This window comes from Saccostrea echinata, unplaced genomic scaffold (assembly GCF_033153115.1).
Source record: "Saccostrea echinata isolate AGI-Se365-2 ecotype Australia unplaced genomic scaffold, CSIRO_AGI_Sech_v1 ptg000032l, whole genome shotgun sequence".
NCBI classification, from domain to species: domain Eukaryota; kingdom Metazoa; phylum Mollusca; class Bivalvia; order Ostreida; family Ostreidae; genus Saccostrea; species Saccostrea echinata.
The window spans coordinates 7977567-7994215 of NW_026889781.1; the positions used below are offsets into that span (position 1 = coordinate 7977567).

The 16649-nt window shown below is 33.0% G+C and overlaps 2 protein-coding genes across 2 annotated transcripts; one reads left to right on the plus strand and one right to left on the minus strand.

Moving 5' to 3' along the window:
- Window positions 1-1613: 1613 nt before the first annotated feature.
- On the minus strand, window positions 1614-10737 carry LOC133198022 (failed axon connections homolog). Its single transcript, XM_061334170.1, has 6 exons — window positions 10628-10737; window positions 7986-8109; window positions 7582-7784; window positions 6547-6743; window positions 2155-2271; window positions 1614-2003 (listed from the first exon to the last, which is right to left on the minus strand). The coding sequence occupies exons 1-6, from the start codon at window positions 10735-10737 to the stop codon at window positions 1900-1902; spliced, it is 855 nt and encodes a 284-aa protein (XP_061190154.1). The 3' UTR covers window positions 1614-1899.
- Window positions 10738-13986: 3249 nt separating this feature from the next.
- On the plus strand, window positions 13987-15538 carry LOC133197918 (uncharacterized). The gene is made up of 2 exons (XM_061334093.1): window positions 13987-14178; window positions 15296-15538. Exons 1-2 carry the CDS (start codon window positions 13987-13989, stop codon window positions 15536-15538), a joined length of 435 nt encoding a protein of 144 aa, XP_061190077.1.
- Window positions 15539-16649: the final 1111 nt, after the last annotated feature.

Consider the following 16649-nt stretch of genomic DNA (forward strand, 5'->3'; position numbering starts at 1 on the left):
CTATTTTGGTCCTTTACTTAGAAAAGAATGTTCAGCACGCGTCAAACAATGTTTTGACAAGTTTAAAACTTGCAACTCGGTTTTCTTAAAATTCTTCAGCTGCAAGTTACGAGCAGAGATAGATCGTACTCGTAAAAGAGACTTTTTGGATTTTTTTTCTCTTTTAAAACGTCTACCCATTTTGCTTGTCAAATGGATAGATCGTGTAAGAGGAAGAAAAAATAAACATCAATGCCAGTCTGTATGTAGCGCATGTGCAAACTTGGACACGCCTACAATGTTTCAAACCAATATGATTGGAGCAAATACACAATTTTAATCATGTTGAAAAACAGTGTAAACAGGCTAATATGATAGAACAATGACATAAATAAGTTCAATTAAGAGTCCATAAAAACAAAACAAAAATCGTATTTTTCCTTAATGAGATGAATTGCATAATTGCGACAGGTTCCAACTTCTTTCAGTACCAAATTTTATATATACACTATTAGTGAATATATAGAGTTAAGTCTATTGCTAACTTTTAAACTTCTTTTTTCTCTTAAGAAAAAAATGAAAATGTTTATAGCTCAGTAATTTGACGATCATCAAGTCAATTTAAAATGGTCGCCAATTTGGCGACTAATAGGAAAATTTTAGGCGCCAATCATAATTTTTAGGCGCCATGGCTAAATTTGTCGCCAATTAAACCCCTGCTGCAATGAAAAGTGGGGGGGGGGGGGTCAGGCCTTTCACGAACATTTTCAATAGTAAAATGCTATGTTTGGAAAAAAACTGTTTAACCCCTCCCCCCCCCCCCCCCCCGATGCTACGTGCCTGGAGCTATACTTGGTTTGATAACTTTAATTATTTAATTGAGGCTTATAATTTCGCTGCCTCATTCCACGAAATGTTCCTTGTCCCCTAGGGCGCCTGTAAGTTGTAGGCTCGCGACTGGGTGTGTCTTGAGTTGAAGATGATTATCTGGTGTGTAAATTATCCCGGAAAAGTTCCAAGGCCTTTAACTATATTCACATCATCGTAATGTCGTGTCCAGTAGGACTATAGCTGTAGAGGTTGGGACATATAAGTTCAAAAAACTTTAAGGAATAGACAGATGTCTTGACTTAGACTTAATTTGGAGGTTTAAAGATGCCTATGATTGGAATCATCCACAATCACGAAAACCAGCCTTTATTCTGGTGCATGTTGAAGAATCTAAGTACAGACTTTCTGTAGCCTTTTCAAATAGACCATATAAAGCTTTCAAAGTTTGGTACATATATGATGCAGACCTACTAAGGAAGAAGTGATTCAAAAGATACATCAAAAAAAAAATCTGAAGGATTATTGTAAGACCGATGTCCATGACTTAGTACGTCTCTGCGTTTTGTTAAAACGTCCCATCACATTCATGTTGTTACACTGTGGATTGAAATTTAAGATTTCTAACACTGTCTATATTGTCATTGCAACCATATGGAAATATGGAATAGCAGGTCTAGTTTCCTATATTCCAGTATTCTATTCGTTGTCTATGGAAAGATGGACAGGCAAACAATGAAAAACAACATTGGGAAAATATTGAATAAATTTAGAAAACTTTTAAAAATTTCGTAAACTTTCACATTTTTACCAATTTTTTGAAACACTGGACATATATTTTTAAAAAAAAATGATATAAATCATCTACTTGTAACGTAAGGGAAAAAATCTGCATTCTTTAAAATTCTTCAGATCTTCCCTATCTACTTTAAATATGAAATTTAGGACACTTAGGACTATAGTTTAGATTCTTGCTCCTTTGTTGGAACTGTGCATTATTCCGTGTGCACGATGAATGACTCACATGTAAATTTTGTGTCATGGTTAGAAAAATTATGTAAACAAATTTCTCTCATTCTCTATCTTTCGCCTTCATTTAGTGGGCTTCGTTGTCCCACCGTGTGTAATACAGTCATCCCAATCTGGCCAGAATTCTGCCTTCATCCTCTCACAGTAATTACAGAGATTTTCAAACTCTGAAATTAAAGATAAAAAGTATAAATTACAAAAAAATAATAAAGATAATAACGAAAAATAAAATAAAATAAAATTATTAAAACTATTTATTTAAAATATACTAATACATGTATATCAAAGTAGCCTTAATATGGAATTTTCTTCCCTTACTTTTGAATTCCTCTTCTACAAATGGTTCAAATCCATGCCAGTAACCCTGGGATAGAATTCCGAAAACAGCACAGTCCGCCTGACAAGCCTTCTCTCCGAGCAAAAACTTTTTCTTTCCTAAATTAAAACGTGTATAATACCAAATAAAGCACCTTATTCAAGGAAATTTGACAATTTTGAAACTATTTATTAACACGTAAATAAAACACACGCAGTACAGTTAAGGCTACACATGAAGATAATATGGTAATGAGGTCATAATGAGGTTTGACGTCATGACAGTTGCTCCGCCTTGATAGATCCATATAAGGAAATAGAGCTCAAAAAAGCTATTTAATGAGGATTGCGAGAATTTGTAATGAATGTCTGTATTTTCAGGTTTAAATAAATAAACATTAGTGATTTTCTCTTATATAGTAACAACACGTCTTCGAAATAATTCTCTTTTTATTGTGTCGTTTGGCTGCATTCGGCTTCAGCCAAGCGCTTGCACTCGGTGACATGGAATGTTGTTTACATCTAAAAACCTGGCGACAGCAGCTGAGATATGCAGTGGATAAATGCAACAATCGGGCAATCTTTAAAGAAAATAGGGATAAAATAAGAGATCTGGGCCTTGTTTATCTTTTTGATGAGAAGATGATGACGTTATTTCGGAAAATCATGGAAAACTGAGACGATCCGCACTACCTCACTTGGTCCCTTTCTGTTCATTATGGTGTGTATGTGCATAGGTATTAACATGTAGACATACTATTCTTTACATCGATGTAAAATAACCGTGAACATGTACAATAAGATGTATTATTACAGTCCGTCACAAACTGCAATGCAGTGCTTTGTGTGTATGCCCCCTCCCCCCCCCCCCCCCAAAAAAAAAAAAAACACACACATTATGAAAGTTGCACACTTTTAAACATGCAATGATGTTGTCCTCTGGCATACATGTACAAACATGTAACATAATATAAGCACAGCACGTCATGATATCAAATAGTATAATTTAGATGCAGTCACACTTACAATGTACATGTATTTGTGATGTCAAACTGCACAGTGTACAATGCATGTGCACTGTACATTCAAGAGTATTAGACCCTATAAATTTTAATTTATACCTCTGGCAATCAAAAATATGTGAATTTTATGATTTCAGTTCTTACCAGTGCTTCATATTTTAAATTCATCGTAGAACTTTATCTGTATCACTAGGCTCTAAATTTGTAGAATTTCTACATTAATGAAGATAAAATGTTTGAATTTTCATTTGTCTGACTACATGTACATTAAGTCAGTCTTATATGTATAAACATGTATTTATGTACTGTTTATATGTATAATTCTTTTCTCATTGTAGCTGTCACAGAACTGGTAAAACTGGCATTTACATCAGCTAGAACTATCCAAATAGATGCATCATTTTCTCCACTGGGTATGATCACACTAAAGCATTTCACATTAATTTTATAGTATGCCAGTGTTAAATATTTTTTTAAATGTTGTATAGGTGAAAGAATTAAATGTTATCTCTAGTATATTGATTTTTATTTTTTTTTACGTAAATTAAGTATAGCTACCAATTCTACTTTTGCAAATGTCATAGGTTTCAATTTCCCAAAAAAAGTTTTGTTTCCATTTATTTTATAAATTTCAGAAAATATAGTATAGCATGGTTTGTTTTGTACAATGCAATGTCATTTCATTCTACAATAGTTATCATTAAGTTATTCACTCATTACATATATATTGTGTTGTAGCTACTCCCAAACAATTTGAACAATTCATTCAGGCAGCAAATGTTTCCACCAATAAAATAAAAAGGTATGCTCCATATAAGCTATAAACCATACATATTCCTAGCAAGATTATTGAAATGTTTTGATAATAAAAACAGTAGAGTCATGTATATGCTTTCCATGTTACTCAAAGCCCATGCATTGTTTTGAGTATCACTTTCTTAAAACCCCAATGAACTTTCCATAATGGTATTTCATTTTGTTTTTAGAATTGATTTCATCCAGAAGAACTGTTTGAACTGTGGACTGTTTGAAATATTTTGCACCTGCTCAGAAATCCCTTCACAGCCTGCCTTTGAATTTGAAAAGCTGTTTTTAATTAAATAAAATTTCTAGATAAATAATACTTTGTTTTTTTAATAGTACAATGGTTTGAAAATTTGAAGGCTGTTAAGATTTGAATATCTTTACTTGAATATATTCTGACAGGCGCGTAGCTGCCTATACGCAAATACGCAGATGTGCACACATCGTTTTCAAATTTTTAAAAAAATGGAATGGGGGTGGGGGTGGGGGGGGGGAGTGAAGGAAGAGATTTGTGAGAAGAGAAAAAAATATCAATACCATCCAGCAAATATTTGTGTTTCAAATTATTTTATCTCATACTGTTTCAATTCAAATTCAAATTTTATATAACCATGTCTTTATAAAAAAAAAAACTGTAATGTTTTATTAAATCATTGCCACAACCAAATAAAATATTTATTAATTTGTAATTCTTCTACAACACATTGATAATTTTTTTTTAAAGATCTTTGAGAAAGTATCAACCGTTGAATACTGTGATCCACTAGAATATGATTTGAAATATAACATTTTTGTTAATAATTGAAAATAATTATATTTGTTGCTGAAAGTTAAAAAAGAGTAGATGATACCAATATATCATTTTAAAAAATATTCAGCCTCTACATGTACAATAAATTTGAACGGAAGTATTTAACTTTGTGTTAAAAGAAATATTAAGTACTATGTCTTGTATTTTCTAAAGAAACCCATGAGCTTCCAGGGATTTCGCCCATGGATCCTCATCAGGGCTTCGCCCTGGACCAACTGGGGTTCTCAAAGCGGACCCCAGCCATTCTCTGCGTATGTTTCACTTCCATTCTGGCTACGCGGCTGTCTGTGTTTTTGGGTACCAACATGATCTAAATTTCAGCGTGTATATAAATTGTGTTCACCTGTTCATTAACAGAGTATATGTTTCTTGATTACAAAGTTTTACTATGATTATCTTGTTTGCGCATGGATTGATAATAACTCAAAAAAAAAAAGAGACTAAAGCCCCCCCCCCCCTCCCCCAATGTGATTTGTGCTACAATACCCAAATAAGTAAAACCTGATGTAAACACTGTTTAATAATTTATTTTTTACATGCAAGTAAGGTATATGGTATCAAAGGAACCAGAGGCAAACTGGTGATGGGAGGGGGGGGTTAGATCTGTAGAAAGGAAAACATGTAATTAAATACAGGAGTAAGCTCCCCAATCCCTTCCTCCTGTTCTTAAAACTTTTAACGTAGTCTAGAATTTCTAAACAGCTGAAGGTTTGAAAACTAAAATAATCACATATGTAACCCCCCCCCCCCCAAAAAAAAAAAAAAAACATAAAAAAAACAACTAAGTTCTGTTGGAGATATTTTTTCTGTGTGCCTGCTGGAGGAGAATAAATATTTTCTCACTGATAGTGGCTGTCTATTTTTTATTACAAGTGATTGAATCTTTCAATATTTTTAACTATGGGCATTGATAGATGTTGCAGCAAATTTTATGCCTATTGTTCACGAACAGAGGAAATGCGGTAGGTGTCAAATACGTCTTGTGTAGCGTATAAAAGAACGAAGATATACAAAACAAAGTAAAGTCAAGGATTTTTTTTATGCATACCGATTTGATTTAATGAAATAAAGCCCAGCACAGTCAGTAGGTATTATTTGTTCAAAATGTGCGAGGTCTATTAAGTACCACAGAGTTATCTCCCATGCTGGGTCAGTGATGCGTTTGAAAACTATATTTAGAATGAATGTGTTAAGATTTCAATTTTTAATCAAAAAGTGCAAGGGCAAGGCGACAACCCAAGAGGTAGGTTTTTATTTTAAATTCTTTACTTTACTGTATAGTTTTTAAAAAGTGATGCTCATTTCTTTGTAATTCATTAGGCAATTTAAAATTTCCGATTAAATGATGAAAAATACCCTATTTTTGAATACTGGTGTTTGTTTTCAATGAATAACTTAAATATCTCAAAAATCTGACTGAATGAGCATCAGTTTTACGATAGGGTAGATACTAAGGGACACAATGAAACATTGTGCAGTTCAAATATTGTTTGCCTTGCCCTTGCACTTTTTGGTTAAATTTGACATTTCATATTTTGACCTAAAATCGGAGTTCACGTGACTGTAGAGGGTCACATGATGACAAAAAATACCGATGTTAAAAGCGATGGACAAACTCTTCATAAAACCATTAAGATATTTCAGATAGAGTTTCATGCTAAAAAATCAGACGGTTGAACTTAAAGTGTCTCGTTTTTGTTGCCTTTTTATAGAAAATGTTGCCTTAACTGTACTGCGCAATGATTTAATTTCACATACCTAAGAAAGAAGAGAAGTGCTGAAGACATTCAATAATGAGTGTCCGGACCTCCTCTTGAGAATGGCGACCTATTCCTTGCGCATGGGCTTGTTCTATTGCGCGACGTTTCCCAATTATTCTGATTATCCAAGGAACCTTGACATATTTAAAAAATTCTTCTCCTTCGTCGTGCACATAACGTTGTACAAATAGTACCCTGGGTTAAAAATGAAAACTTTATTGAATGATATATTTGTTTCTTGTTTACCGTCCCTCTCGAGAATTTTTCACTCATATGGAGACGCCATATCTTGCCGGTGGAGAGCTGCAAATTTTGACCTATACTCAGCACTCAGGGCCATTGATCAGTGAAGGATCTTTTTCGTGCCAGCACCTACTGCGATACTGCGACATGGGACCTCGGTTTATACGGTCTCATCTAAAGGACCGGTCTCTACGTCCCACAGTGGGATTCGAACTCGCGACGTAAGGATCTGCGACTCCAGAGCAAACGCTCTAACCACTGACCCAAACGGGCTACTATTAAATAATACAGATTCTTCCAATATCACTAACGTATTAGTCACATAAAAATTTTCCTCTGGAATATAATTATAGTCAACACATATACCAGAATTATATCCATTAAACACAGTTTTCTTCCGTAACAAAAATTCTAAATGTATACTCTATATTTCTTTGTTACGTTAAAAGAGAATAGTCAAGTATCAATCACATTCACTGTACAAAAATAAATACATTACAATAGGAAAAATTATTGCACTTTCTCGAATAATCAAAGTGAGTTTCAAAATTTAATATACATGTATATGTATGTATTATTATAGTTCGTCATTTCCACAAACCCCAACCCCCTCCCCTCTCAATTCCCCACTTCTTTGGCACGCTCCAAAGCCTTGGAAAATGGATAAGATGTAAATATATTTGAAACAATACTGAAAACAAGTTGTTGAAATCTTAGATTACTAAAATTAAAAAAAAATTAAGCAAGATTAGACCTGATAGATGACATAAATTCTCGTCTCTACAATTACCAGAAGAAATACTCCTCAGCCACTTTTTGAAAAGAATAAGCTATGGCCTTTTCTTCATCTGTGAGTTCTTTGTCCAGATCTATGTTGAGTGTTTTATTAATGAACTTGATACAAAATTCTGAATCTGCCACCTTCTCTCCATTGTATTCAATCCAGGTCAACTTTCCCTTGGAACTTTTGTTGAAAGCACTGTCGAATTCATTCTGGTTTAAATTCAATATTAAACATTTTATTTAACATAAAAATATGTATTTAATGATTCAATTGATTGACAACAGTTTTTATCACGACTACATAGACACATTCACGTTTTTGCTTCAGATAAACATAATCATATATCATTAGTCTTGATTCTGACCTTACAAAAAATTAACTTCAACTTATTTTCATACTCAGCATCAAACCTGATATGGAATTTTTGCCATCCTCAAATAGGTCTCCAGTTTTACAGCAAACGGAGTTAGACTAGGGGCAAATGGACCTCTTGGAATTGTGTGGTGAATTACTGTGTCTTTTGGATAAGTTTTCCTAATAACGCCAAAAAAAAAAAAAAAAAAAAAAAAAAAAAAAATTAATTAATAGTTTCTCAGGCACCGCCGCCTCAGGTCAATCACTGCCGCATTGATCAATTTTATTGACATATTGAAAAAGGAAATATCTCAATTTTCTATTTCTCAAGTTGAAAAAGAAAATTGAGCTATTCCCCTTTTCATAGTGCTAATAGATAGAACGTTTATATTAATTCTTGTTAATACAGTATTTTTATTTTATGAATTAACTTTGTTTGGAATAATATTAGTTAAAGTTGAATACATATTATAATTAATGAGAGAACAAAAAGTAAGAATCAGTTGATATCAGTATTTTGTTGAACGACTGAAAAAGTAAAAAGTAACACCTCCCCCCCCCCCCCCCCACACACACACACACAAAGAATCTGCCTGCCGCATTAAATTTTGAGATTTTTGGCCCGAGAAACTATTAATTAATTTTTATGACCTAAAAACACACAAAGAAACATTCTTAATATGCTGTTGATACGATTTTCACTCCATTCGAGTCCTTTCATATATATTGTTCATGTACATATAAAATATTGATAAAGATTCGTGTCTCATGCATGCATAGAGCGCGAAATAAAAAAAGAGATAATACCCGAGGTAAACTTAACTAATGCAAGGCTATCAGTATGGCATGTCAAACATTGAATATTTAAACTTTTTATCATTTGTATTGAAAAAATTATTATTTGCATTGTATATTTCTTATTTGTATTCTATACTTTTCATTTGTATTTTATAATTTTCCATTAGAAGTCTAAATTTTTCATTTGCATTGTAAAAATTTTCATATGTATTGTATATTTTCATTTGTATTTTATAATTTTTCATTTGTATTTTACAATTTTACATTTGTATTCTATATTTTTTATTTGTCTTGTAAAATATTTTATTTGTATTGTTACAGTAGGCAATAATTTTTCATTTGTATTGTGTCCTTGGATTGTTTGTTTTCTTATGAAGGATTTCATTTGTCAAATTTTAGCCTGTATCGTGTTGAAAACAGGCGAGATGTTTTGGGTGCTTATAGCAAATTGAGCCCCTATTTGCATGTAAGGGGACGACCATTTGATTCTGAAACGGGGTGGGGGTGGCTGGCAGATTTTGGAAATAATCTGTCCTCAGAAATATTGAAAATAAATGAAGAACTAATCCGTCCTCCACGTGGAAGAGAATAATAATCTGACTTTAACTGGTGGCACCTATCCCTTCCTCCCCCACGAAATTGAGTTTTCGGGTTTTGGCAGATTTCTTTTCTTTTTTTCCTCTTTAATAGTGCCTGTAATTTTTTCCAGGGAAGGAAATAAATTACCGGTATCTGGTCATCTTGGAAATAAATATTCTGTTCTGATAGGGGATGAAAATAAATAATCTGACTGGACAAAATATCCCAGTCCTCCCTCCACCCACTTTTCGAATCAAATAATTGTCCCCTAACATGCACGCAAATAGCACAGTTTGTGTTGAGCACTAGGGACATCTCGTTCATTTTCAACACAATGCAGACTAAAACTTGATTAATGTAATTCTTTGTAACGAAACAATAAGCATTCCCTCGGATGCAATACAAATGAAAAATTAATGCATACAAATAAAAAGTATCATAAATTACATTTGAAAAAATACAATATAAATTTAAAAAATTACAATGCAAATAGAAAATATAGAATAAAAATAAAAACAAAATCAAATAAAAAAATAATAAAAGGAAAATTACAAAACAAATAGAAAATATGGAATATAAATAAAAAATATACAATACAAATGAAATTTTACTATACAAATGTAAAAATATACAATACTAATGGAGAACAAATAGAATACAAATGAAAAATATAAAATACTAATGGGAAAATATAGATTACAAATTAAAAAATACAATTAAAAAAATACATTACAATGTGAAAAAAATTAAATATTGCAACCTTACGTGCCATTCTATCACCTTGATATAAAGAGCTATATTATCGATAAAAATCTGTATAAAAAATTTGAGACACAGAATGCATCATTTATTCCCAAAAGAGAAATTTATTCATTAAATTTTTTTTTGCCCCCTAACGTTGTCGCCTCTGCTCTCCCGTGCTGTCGCCCAAGCAGGTTTGGTCTTATCATGCAGTACAACAACACAAACGTACATGTATATTATTATTATGCACATTTACTGATCAAAAATCGTACCCTCCTTATTGTTCTAAATTCTGCGCTTACGGATGAAGGTATGTATGTATAAAATCTAGAACCTTTCAGTAAATTCAAAATTCAGAACATGACATTATTTCAAGTTGCCCATCAACATATTACTAGTAATGCATTTACTTTTCACACTCATTAAGTAGTTAAGGTTAAATATAGGTTGCAAATTTAAAAAAAAATAATTACTCTTTACAAACAAAGTTATATTTTACATTAAAGAATGCAGTAGAAACTTTGACCCCCTTGGCTTTCGATACATTGGTCTATGTACTTTATATATTTAAACCTACTTAATTTTCTTCTTGCACCTCCTATACACAGCTATGACAGTAATTCCGATAACAGTAGCCACACATATCTTCTTAAGATGAATAACCACGAATGCCTTCACGTCTTTCATTACACTGCTTATTTTACTTGATGATCATGTACAACCTTTTTTTTTTACACTGATAAAAGTTCAAGGTCAGAATAGTAAATCCGGTTTGATGTGCATGGCTTTAGGGACCAGGTAAAATTTATCACAATGATTGAACCAGTACAAACAGACATGGGGCAATGATTTTTTTTTTTATCGAAGAAAGCCATGGGACAAAAACATCTTTAGGATTGAGTGCCCATGGGAGAAACACATTTTTAAATGAGTTACAGTACTTAACTCAAGAGACACATTTATAATTTTTAAACATATTTTATCTTTTTCTAAAAAATAAATTCTTTAGAAAAGTCATTATATCTTTTAAAGTCAACAAAGTGCAACATAAATCTCCAAATTAATACCACGTGCAAAAATTAACAAACAAACGACGTAAATAAGAGTTATGAATATTAACAAACAAATAAATTCAATAAATCATTCAAAATATACCGCCAACAAATTCTAGAGTAACACTTCTAAAACAACCAGAATCAATCATGTCTTTTAAAAATGAATGGTCTCTTAAGTTTCATCCACTCAGAAAACGATTATAGACATTTATGCCTGCTGTTCAATCCAATTCATTTACAATGAATAAAATATATTTTAAACTAAAATTTTCATAAATGTTTGAAATATCTGTAATCTGAAAGACTCCTTCTGTTAACATTATAAAAGTAATTGGTAACATTGTACTTTTATTTATTTATTTTTTCAATAATCTCACGAACATCAAGATGTAACCATGGGACAGTAACTTTTTTGTAAGTCTAATGGCATGGGACAAATATTTTTTTTCAATACGAAAGCCATGGGAAGTGTATTTTCTTTTAATGAGAATATTTTTGTACCGGTCTCCCACCCTTGTGATAAATTTTGCCTGGTCCCTTTTTTTTTTACTGACGCTTAATCAATATAAACTTTCTCGGACATTTATGTCTAAAAAGCTATAAAACTTTTTCTAAGTATCTTTTTGTATTTCTTCCATGCTTTATTTCATTTAGACTAGAATTTTTTTCATTTTTTCCGAAAATATATTTAGAAGATTTGTCAAACTATGACTAGGACTTTGATTAAGTATAGACAAAAATTACGGCGAGGGGTCGAGGGGCCACCTAAGGCCGACCTAGCTGGTCAAGGGCAGCGCCCTGGTAGGGCCGGGTTCAGGGTGCGAAGCTCCCCGACGGAAAATGGATTTCAAAATTTGAGAGCCCTGGGCGACAAAATCTGAACATATATAAAAGTAAAAATAACAAAGCAGTAAATAACGAATGGTTCGACCAAGATCTAAAATAGAGAAGAAAAGTATTAAGTGAAAAAGTATATATAACTCCTTTCAAGATTTCCCAAAAAACCCACCCACAAGCAGGCAGCACAGTTAAGGCTGCAATAAGGAGGCGGGGCCTAATTTTTACTGCTTCCTATGACATCACACAAAAATACATGTTCTTCAAAATACCACAAAATAAAATGATACGCTATTCTAAACTGTTGGATAGCTTTAGACTACATCAATACTTACTATTGCATGTATTTTTGTCGTTGGTTAAATCCCACACAGCAATATATAAACAATTCACTAATCGCAATGCACTTGTCAATGTGACGTCATATCGTAAAATTTGACGCAGGTTGCATGTAGTGAGAGGCGGATCAAGTTATATTTTATACTATGACAAATGTGTTTTGTAATTAAATAAAATATTATTTGCAGATATATAAGAGGCCATTAACTTGGATGCGATGTCTATTTTATGATTTTATTCATATACTTCCCGTACATTCCCTAGACAAGTGATACTGCCGTATATATGTATGCAGATTCATTGAAGGGTAATAGAAGGGTCGTAATAAATCGATATATTGCAAGGGCATACCCTCAATGAATTACGACAAGCTTTTACACATAATCTCAAGAGGTATGAAGATATTTGAAAAGTGCTGCTAACCTGATGAAATCTTGCAAATGAATTAATTATATCTTTGAGAAGAAAACACTTGCTGTGGCCCTCAACTCGACATTTAGATATATCGACGATGTATTGTCAATTAACAATGGCTATTTTCATTCTTATGTCGATACGATATATCCTGGTGAGCTTGAGATAAAAGATACCACAGAGTCTGACACATCTGTTTCATATTTGGATATTTTACTTGAAAAAGACGTTAATGGTAATCTAACAAACAAGTTTTATGATAAACGTGATGACTTTAACTTTTCAATCGTCAACTTCCCTTACTTATGCAGCAATATACCTTCATCACCTGCATACGGGGTATATATCTCTCAGTTGATTCGATACGCAAGAGCATGCTCTACGTACGAAAAATTTCTAAAACGAGGTAAATTATTGACAAACAAAATGATGAAACAAGAATATCAGCTGTCTCGTTTAAAGTCATCATTTCGTAAGTTCTATGGTCGATACAATGACCTTGTCAGCAAATACAATTTATCATTGAGTCAAATGCTGACTGACGTTTTTCATACTAATTGTTAGGCCATTATTTACACACTGAATTGTCGACGGATTTTTCCGTTATTTCCCGATCATGACAAGGAGCACACGGCGGGTGTGACCGGTCGGCAGGGGATGCTCACTCCTCCATGGCACCTGATCCCACCTCTGATGTTTAGAGGTCCGTGTTTGCTCTGCTCCTATTTTGTATTGTTTAATGGACTTTTGAGCTTGAATACTGTTCGTTATCTCCATATATTTCATCTACATTTAATGTACTTGACCAGCAAAATATTCAACATACAGTCTCACAAATAATAAAGAACTGAAAACCAAACAGATATTAACTCTACAGAAACATCTGGATGAAATACAAGAGAAAGTTTCTGAAATAAGCAATGAAATTAAGTCAACAGCTATTGATATAGATTCTAATGACATTTCACAACTGTTAAGTATCACACTTAATGTTGATAAATATAGAAAACTTGTGCCATCTTTACCAAAATTCACTACAGGAACAGACCAAGGGGAAGGAATATTTAAGCTGTTTGGAACCCTGTAATCAGGTGTTTTTACTTTAACTGAACATGGTTACAGTATCATGGTAAAACAGATATCACCAGAAGCTGGATCCTCTCCTTCAGATGAAGGGTTATTTGATGATCCAGAAATCATTTCTACCATAATTACTGATTATGGATCATACCTAAATGCTGTGGCCTGTCTAAATGATAAAGAAATCTAGACAAAAGGAAATGAGAGAACCATGAAAGTATTCAGTATCAGTCAGGGCTCACTACTCAAGTCAATCACGACCAAGTCAGGGTGTATCCCAGAAGACATAGCAGTTACAAAACATGGTCATCTTGTTTATACTGATCCCAGAGACAGAACTGTTAACATTGTGAAGAATAGAAAGATAAAGACTGGGTACCTGCGCAGCACAGTTAAGGCTGCAGTAAGGAGGCGGGGCCTAATTTATACGGGAAATGCTTACTATGACATCACACAAAAATATAAGTTCTTCAAATTACCACAAAATGAAATGATTTGCTATTATAAATTTATGAATAGCTTTAAACTACATCAATTCTAACTAGTGCATGCATTATTGTCGTTGGTTAAATCCCACACAGCAATATATAAACAATTCACTGATCCAATGCACTTGTCAATGTGACGTCATATTGTAAAATTTGACGCAGTTTGTATGCAGTGAGAGGCGGATCAAGTTATATTTATACAATGAAAAATGTATTCTATAATTAAAAAAATATAAATTGTAGATATATAAGAAGCCATTAACTTGGATGCGATGTCTGTTTTATGATTTTATTCATATACTTCCCGTACATTCCCTAGACAAGCGATACTGCCGTATATTTGTATGCAGATTCATTGAAGGGTAATAGAAGGGTCGTAATAAATCGATATATTGCAAGGGCATACCCTCAATGAATTATGACAAGCTTTTACACATTAACTCAAGAAGTACGAAGATATTTGAAAAGTGCTGCGAACCTGTTGAAATCTTGCAAATGAATTAATTATATCTATATTTAATGTGCTTGACCAGCAAAATATTCAACTTACGGTCTAATAAATGTAACTTTAGCAATTAGATAGTAGAATCTATATAGGTTCGCAGCACTTTTCACAAACTACAAAGAATGCTGAAAATAATTATATGTTAAACTTAGATTTTTAACTTGGTTATGCCTTTGCAATATTAGAATTTATAGATGACCTCAATACTTCAGGTATATTTGCTAAAATCACATGACTGCCAGATCACGTGACAAGTTTTAATAAGAAATCTAATCGTCCTCAACATTTAGTTTTCAACCACATTGCATTTGTCCGATAATAGTAAAGTCCTCAGAAGAAATGCCCATCCTTGTAAAGAATGTATTTTCTATCTAAAAAATTCGCCGATATTTCCATTTGACACCTTAACTGTGCTGCGTGGCCATGTCTATACCACCCACTCTGGTGAACTCCTGGTAGTCAGTAATGATAACAACGAAAGAAAGATTGTCCGCTACTCTGGCTTCATAGAAAAACAAACCATTCAGTTTGATGATGAGGGTAAACCTCTCTTCTCATATGGTTATACTAAATACATCAGTGAGAATAAGAACCTGGATATCTGTGTGGCTGATAATAATGCAGAAGCAGTAGTAGTCGTCAATCTGGCCGGGAAACTGAGATTTAGGTACAATGGGCATAAATCTGCTCTAGGGAGTAAAAGTCACATCCTGACAGCGGATTCCGTCAATAACTGTGTCCACATCATTGATCAGAATGGACATTCCTAAATTTCTTAGACTGTGGACTTCATGAACCCTGGGGACTGTGTACTGATACAAAAGATCATCTGCTTGTTGCCGAATATGCAAGCAAACATGTAAAGAAAATCAAATATCAGCAATGAAATACATAAACCGCCAAAAAAATAATACAATTATTGATCAGCTCAAATACAAAGGAAATGCGTAACCTTGGAAAATATATATATTTTGCAAAACAGATGAAGAAATGAGCTATTGGGTTTATAAATGCTTTATTTATTTATACTTAATATTATACTTCATATCTTGCTCATATGAAATGTTCTATTCTGCACTATATGTATAATACATTTATACCTTTGAGATGTATGTCTCTTGGTTTCAATGAAATCTGAATCACTGAAGACAGAAGGGTAGATGTTTTTTTTATATTAATTGCCCTTCAGTCATTTAACACGATAGATACTTCAACATCTACCTAATACTTTAATTTTCATCGATTTTGATGAAGTGTCTAGGTCTTCTTTTTCATATTTGGCGCATCGCCTGCAGTAATTTTTGTCAGAATTCATATTGTTTATAAAATTTGGTCGCCAGTTGAATGATCGGGGTTTCTAAAAATTTGGCCCTTTTAAAATACTATAGGAAGGTCGATCCTCATGTGCAAAAAAAAAAAAAAAAACTCGACGGCATCCTAACAATTAGACATGTCTTAAACTTATTAGAACCCGACACTCTTAATGAAGCATTTGGTCAATTGCTTGTATGTCATATCTAATTAAGTGTGTTTCGGCGGTATCAAAAGCAAATGTCATTTAATATTTGTAATAAGGTCCACCTCGTCAGGAGTTCAACTTATCCATAAATCAATCAATTCTTTGGAACTTCATTTGATTTTAATTGGATCTAATGATCAGATCACCTATATTTTCTTGTGTTTACTGTACGCAACAGTAGGAGCTGTTGTGAATAAGTCTTTCCAAACGTCATCATCTTGTATGTAATCCCAATATTTCATAAGTCGTTTCTTAAACCCTTTTATACATGGGTTAAACCTGGTGACCAAAACATTGGGTACATGGGTACAGTCCTTTTGTTATTTTTCTTCTTTGGTTTTTTGAAATGGTCCATTCTATTT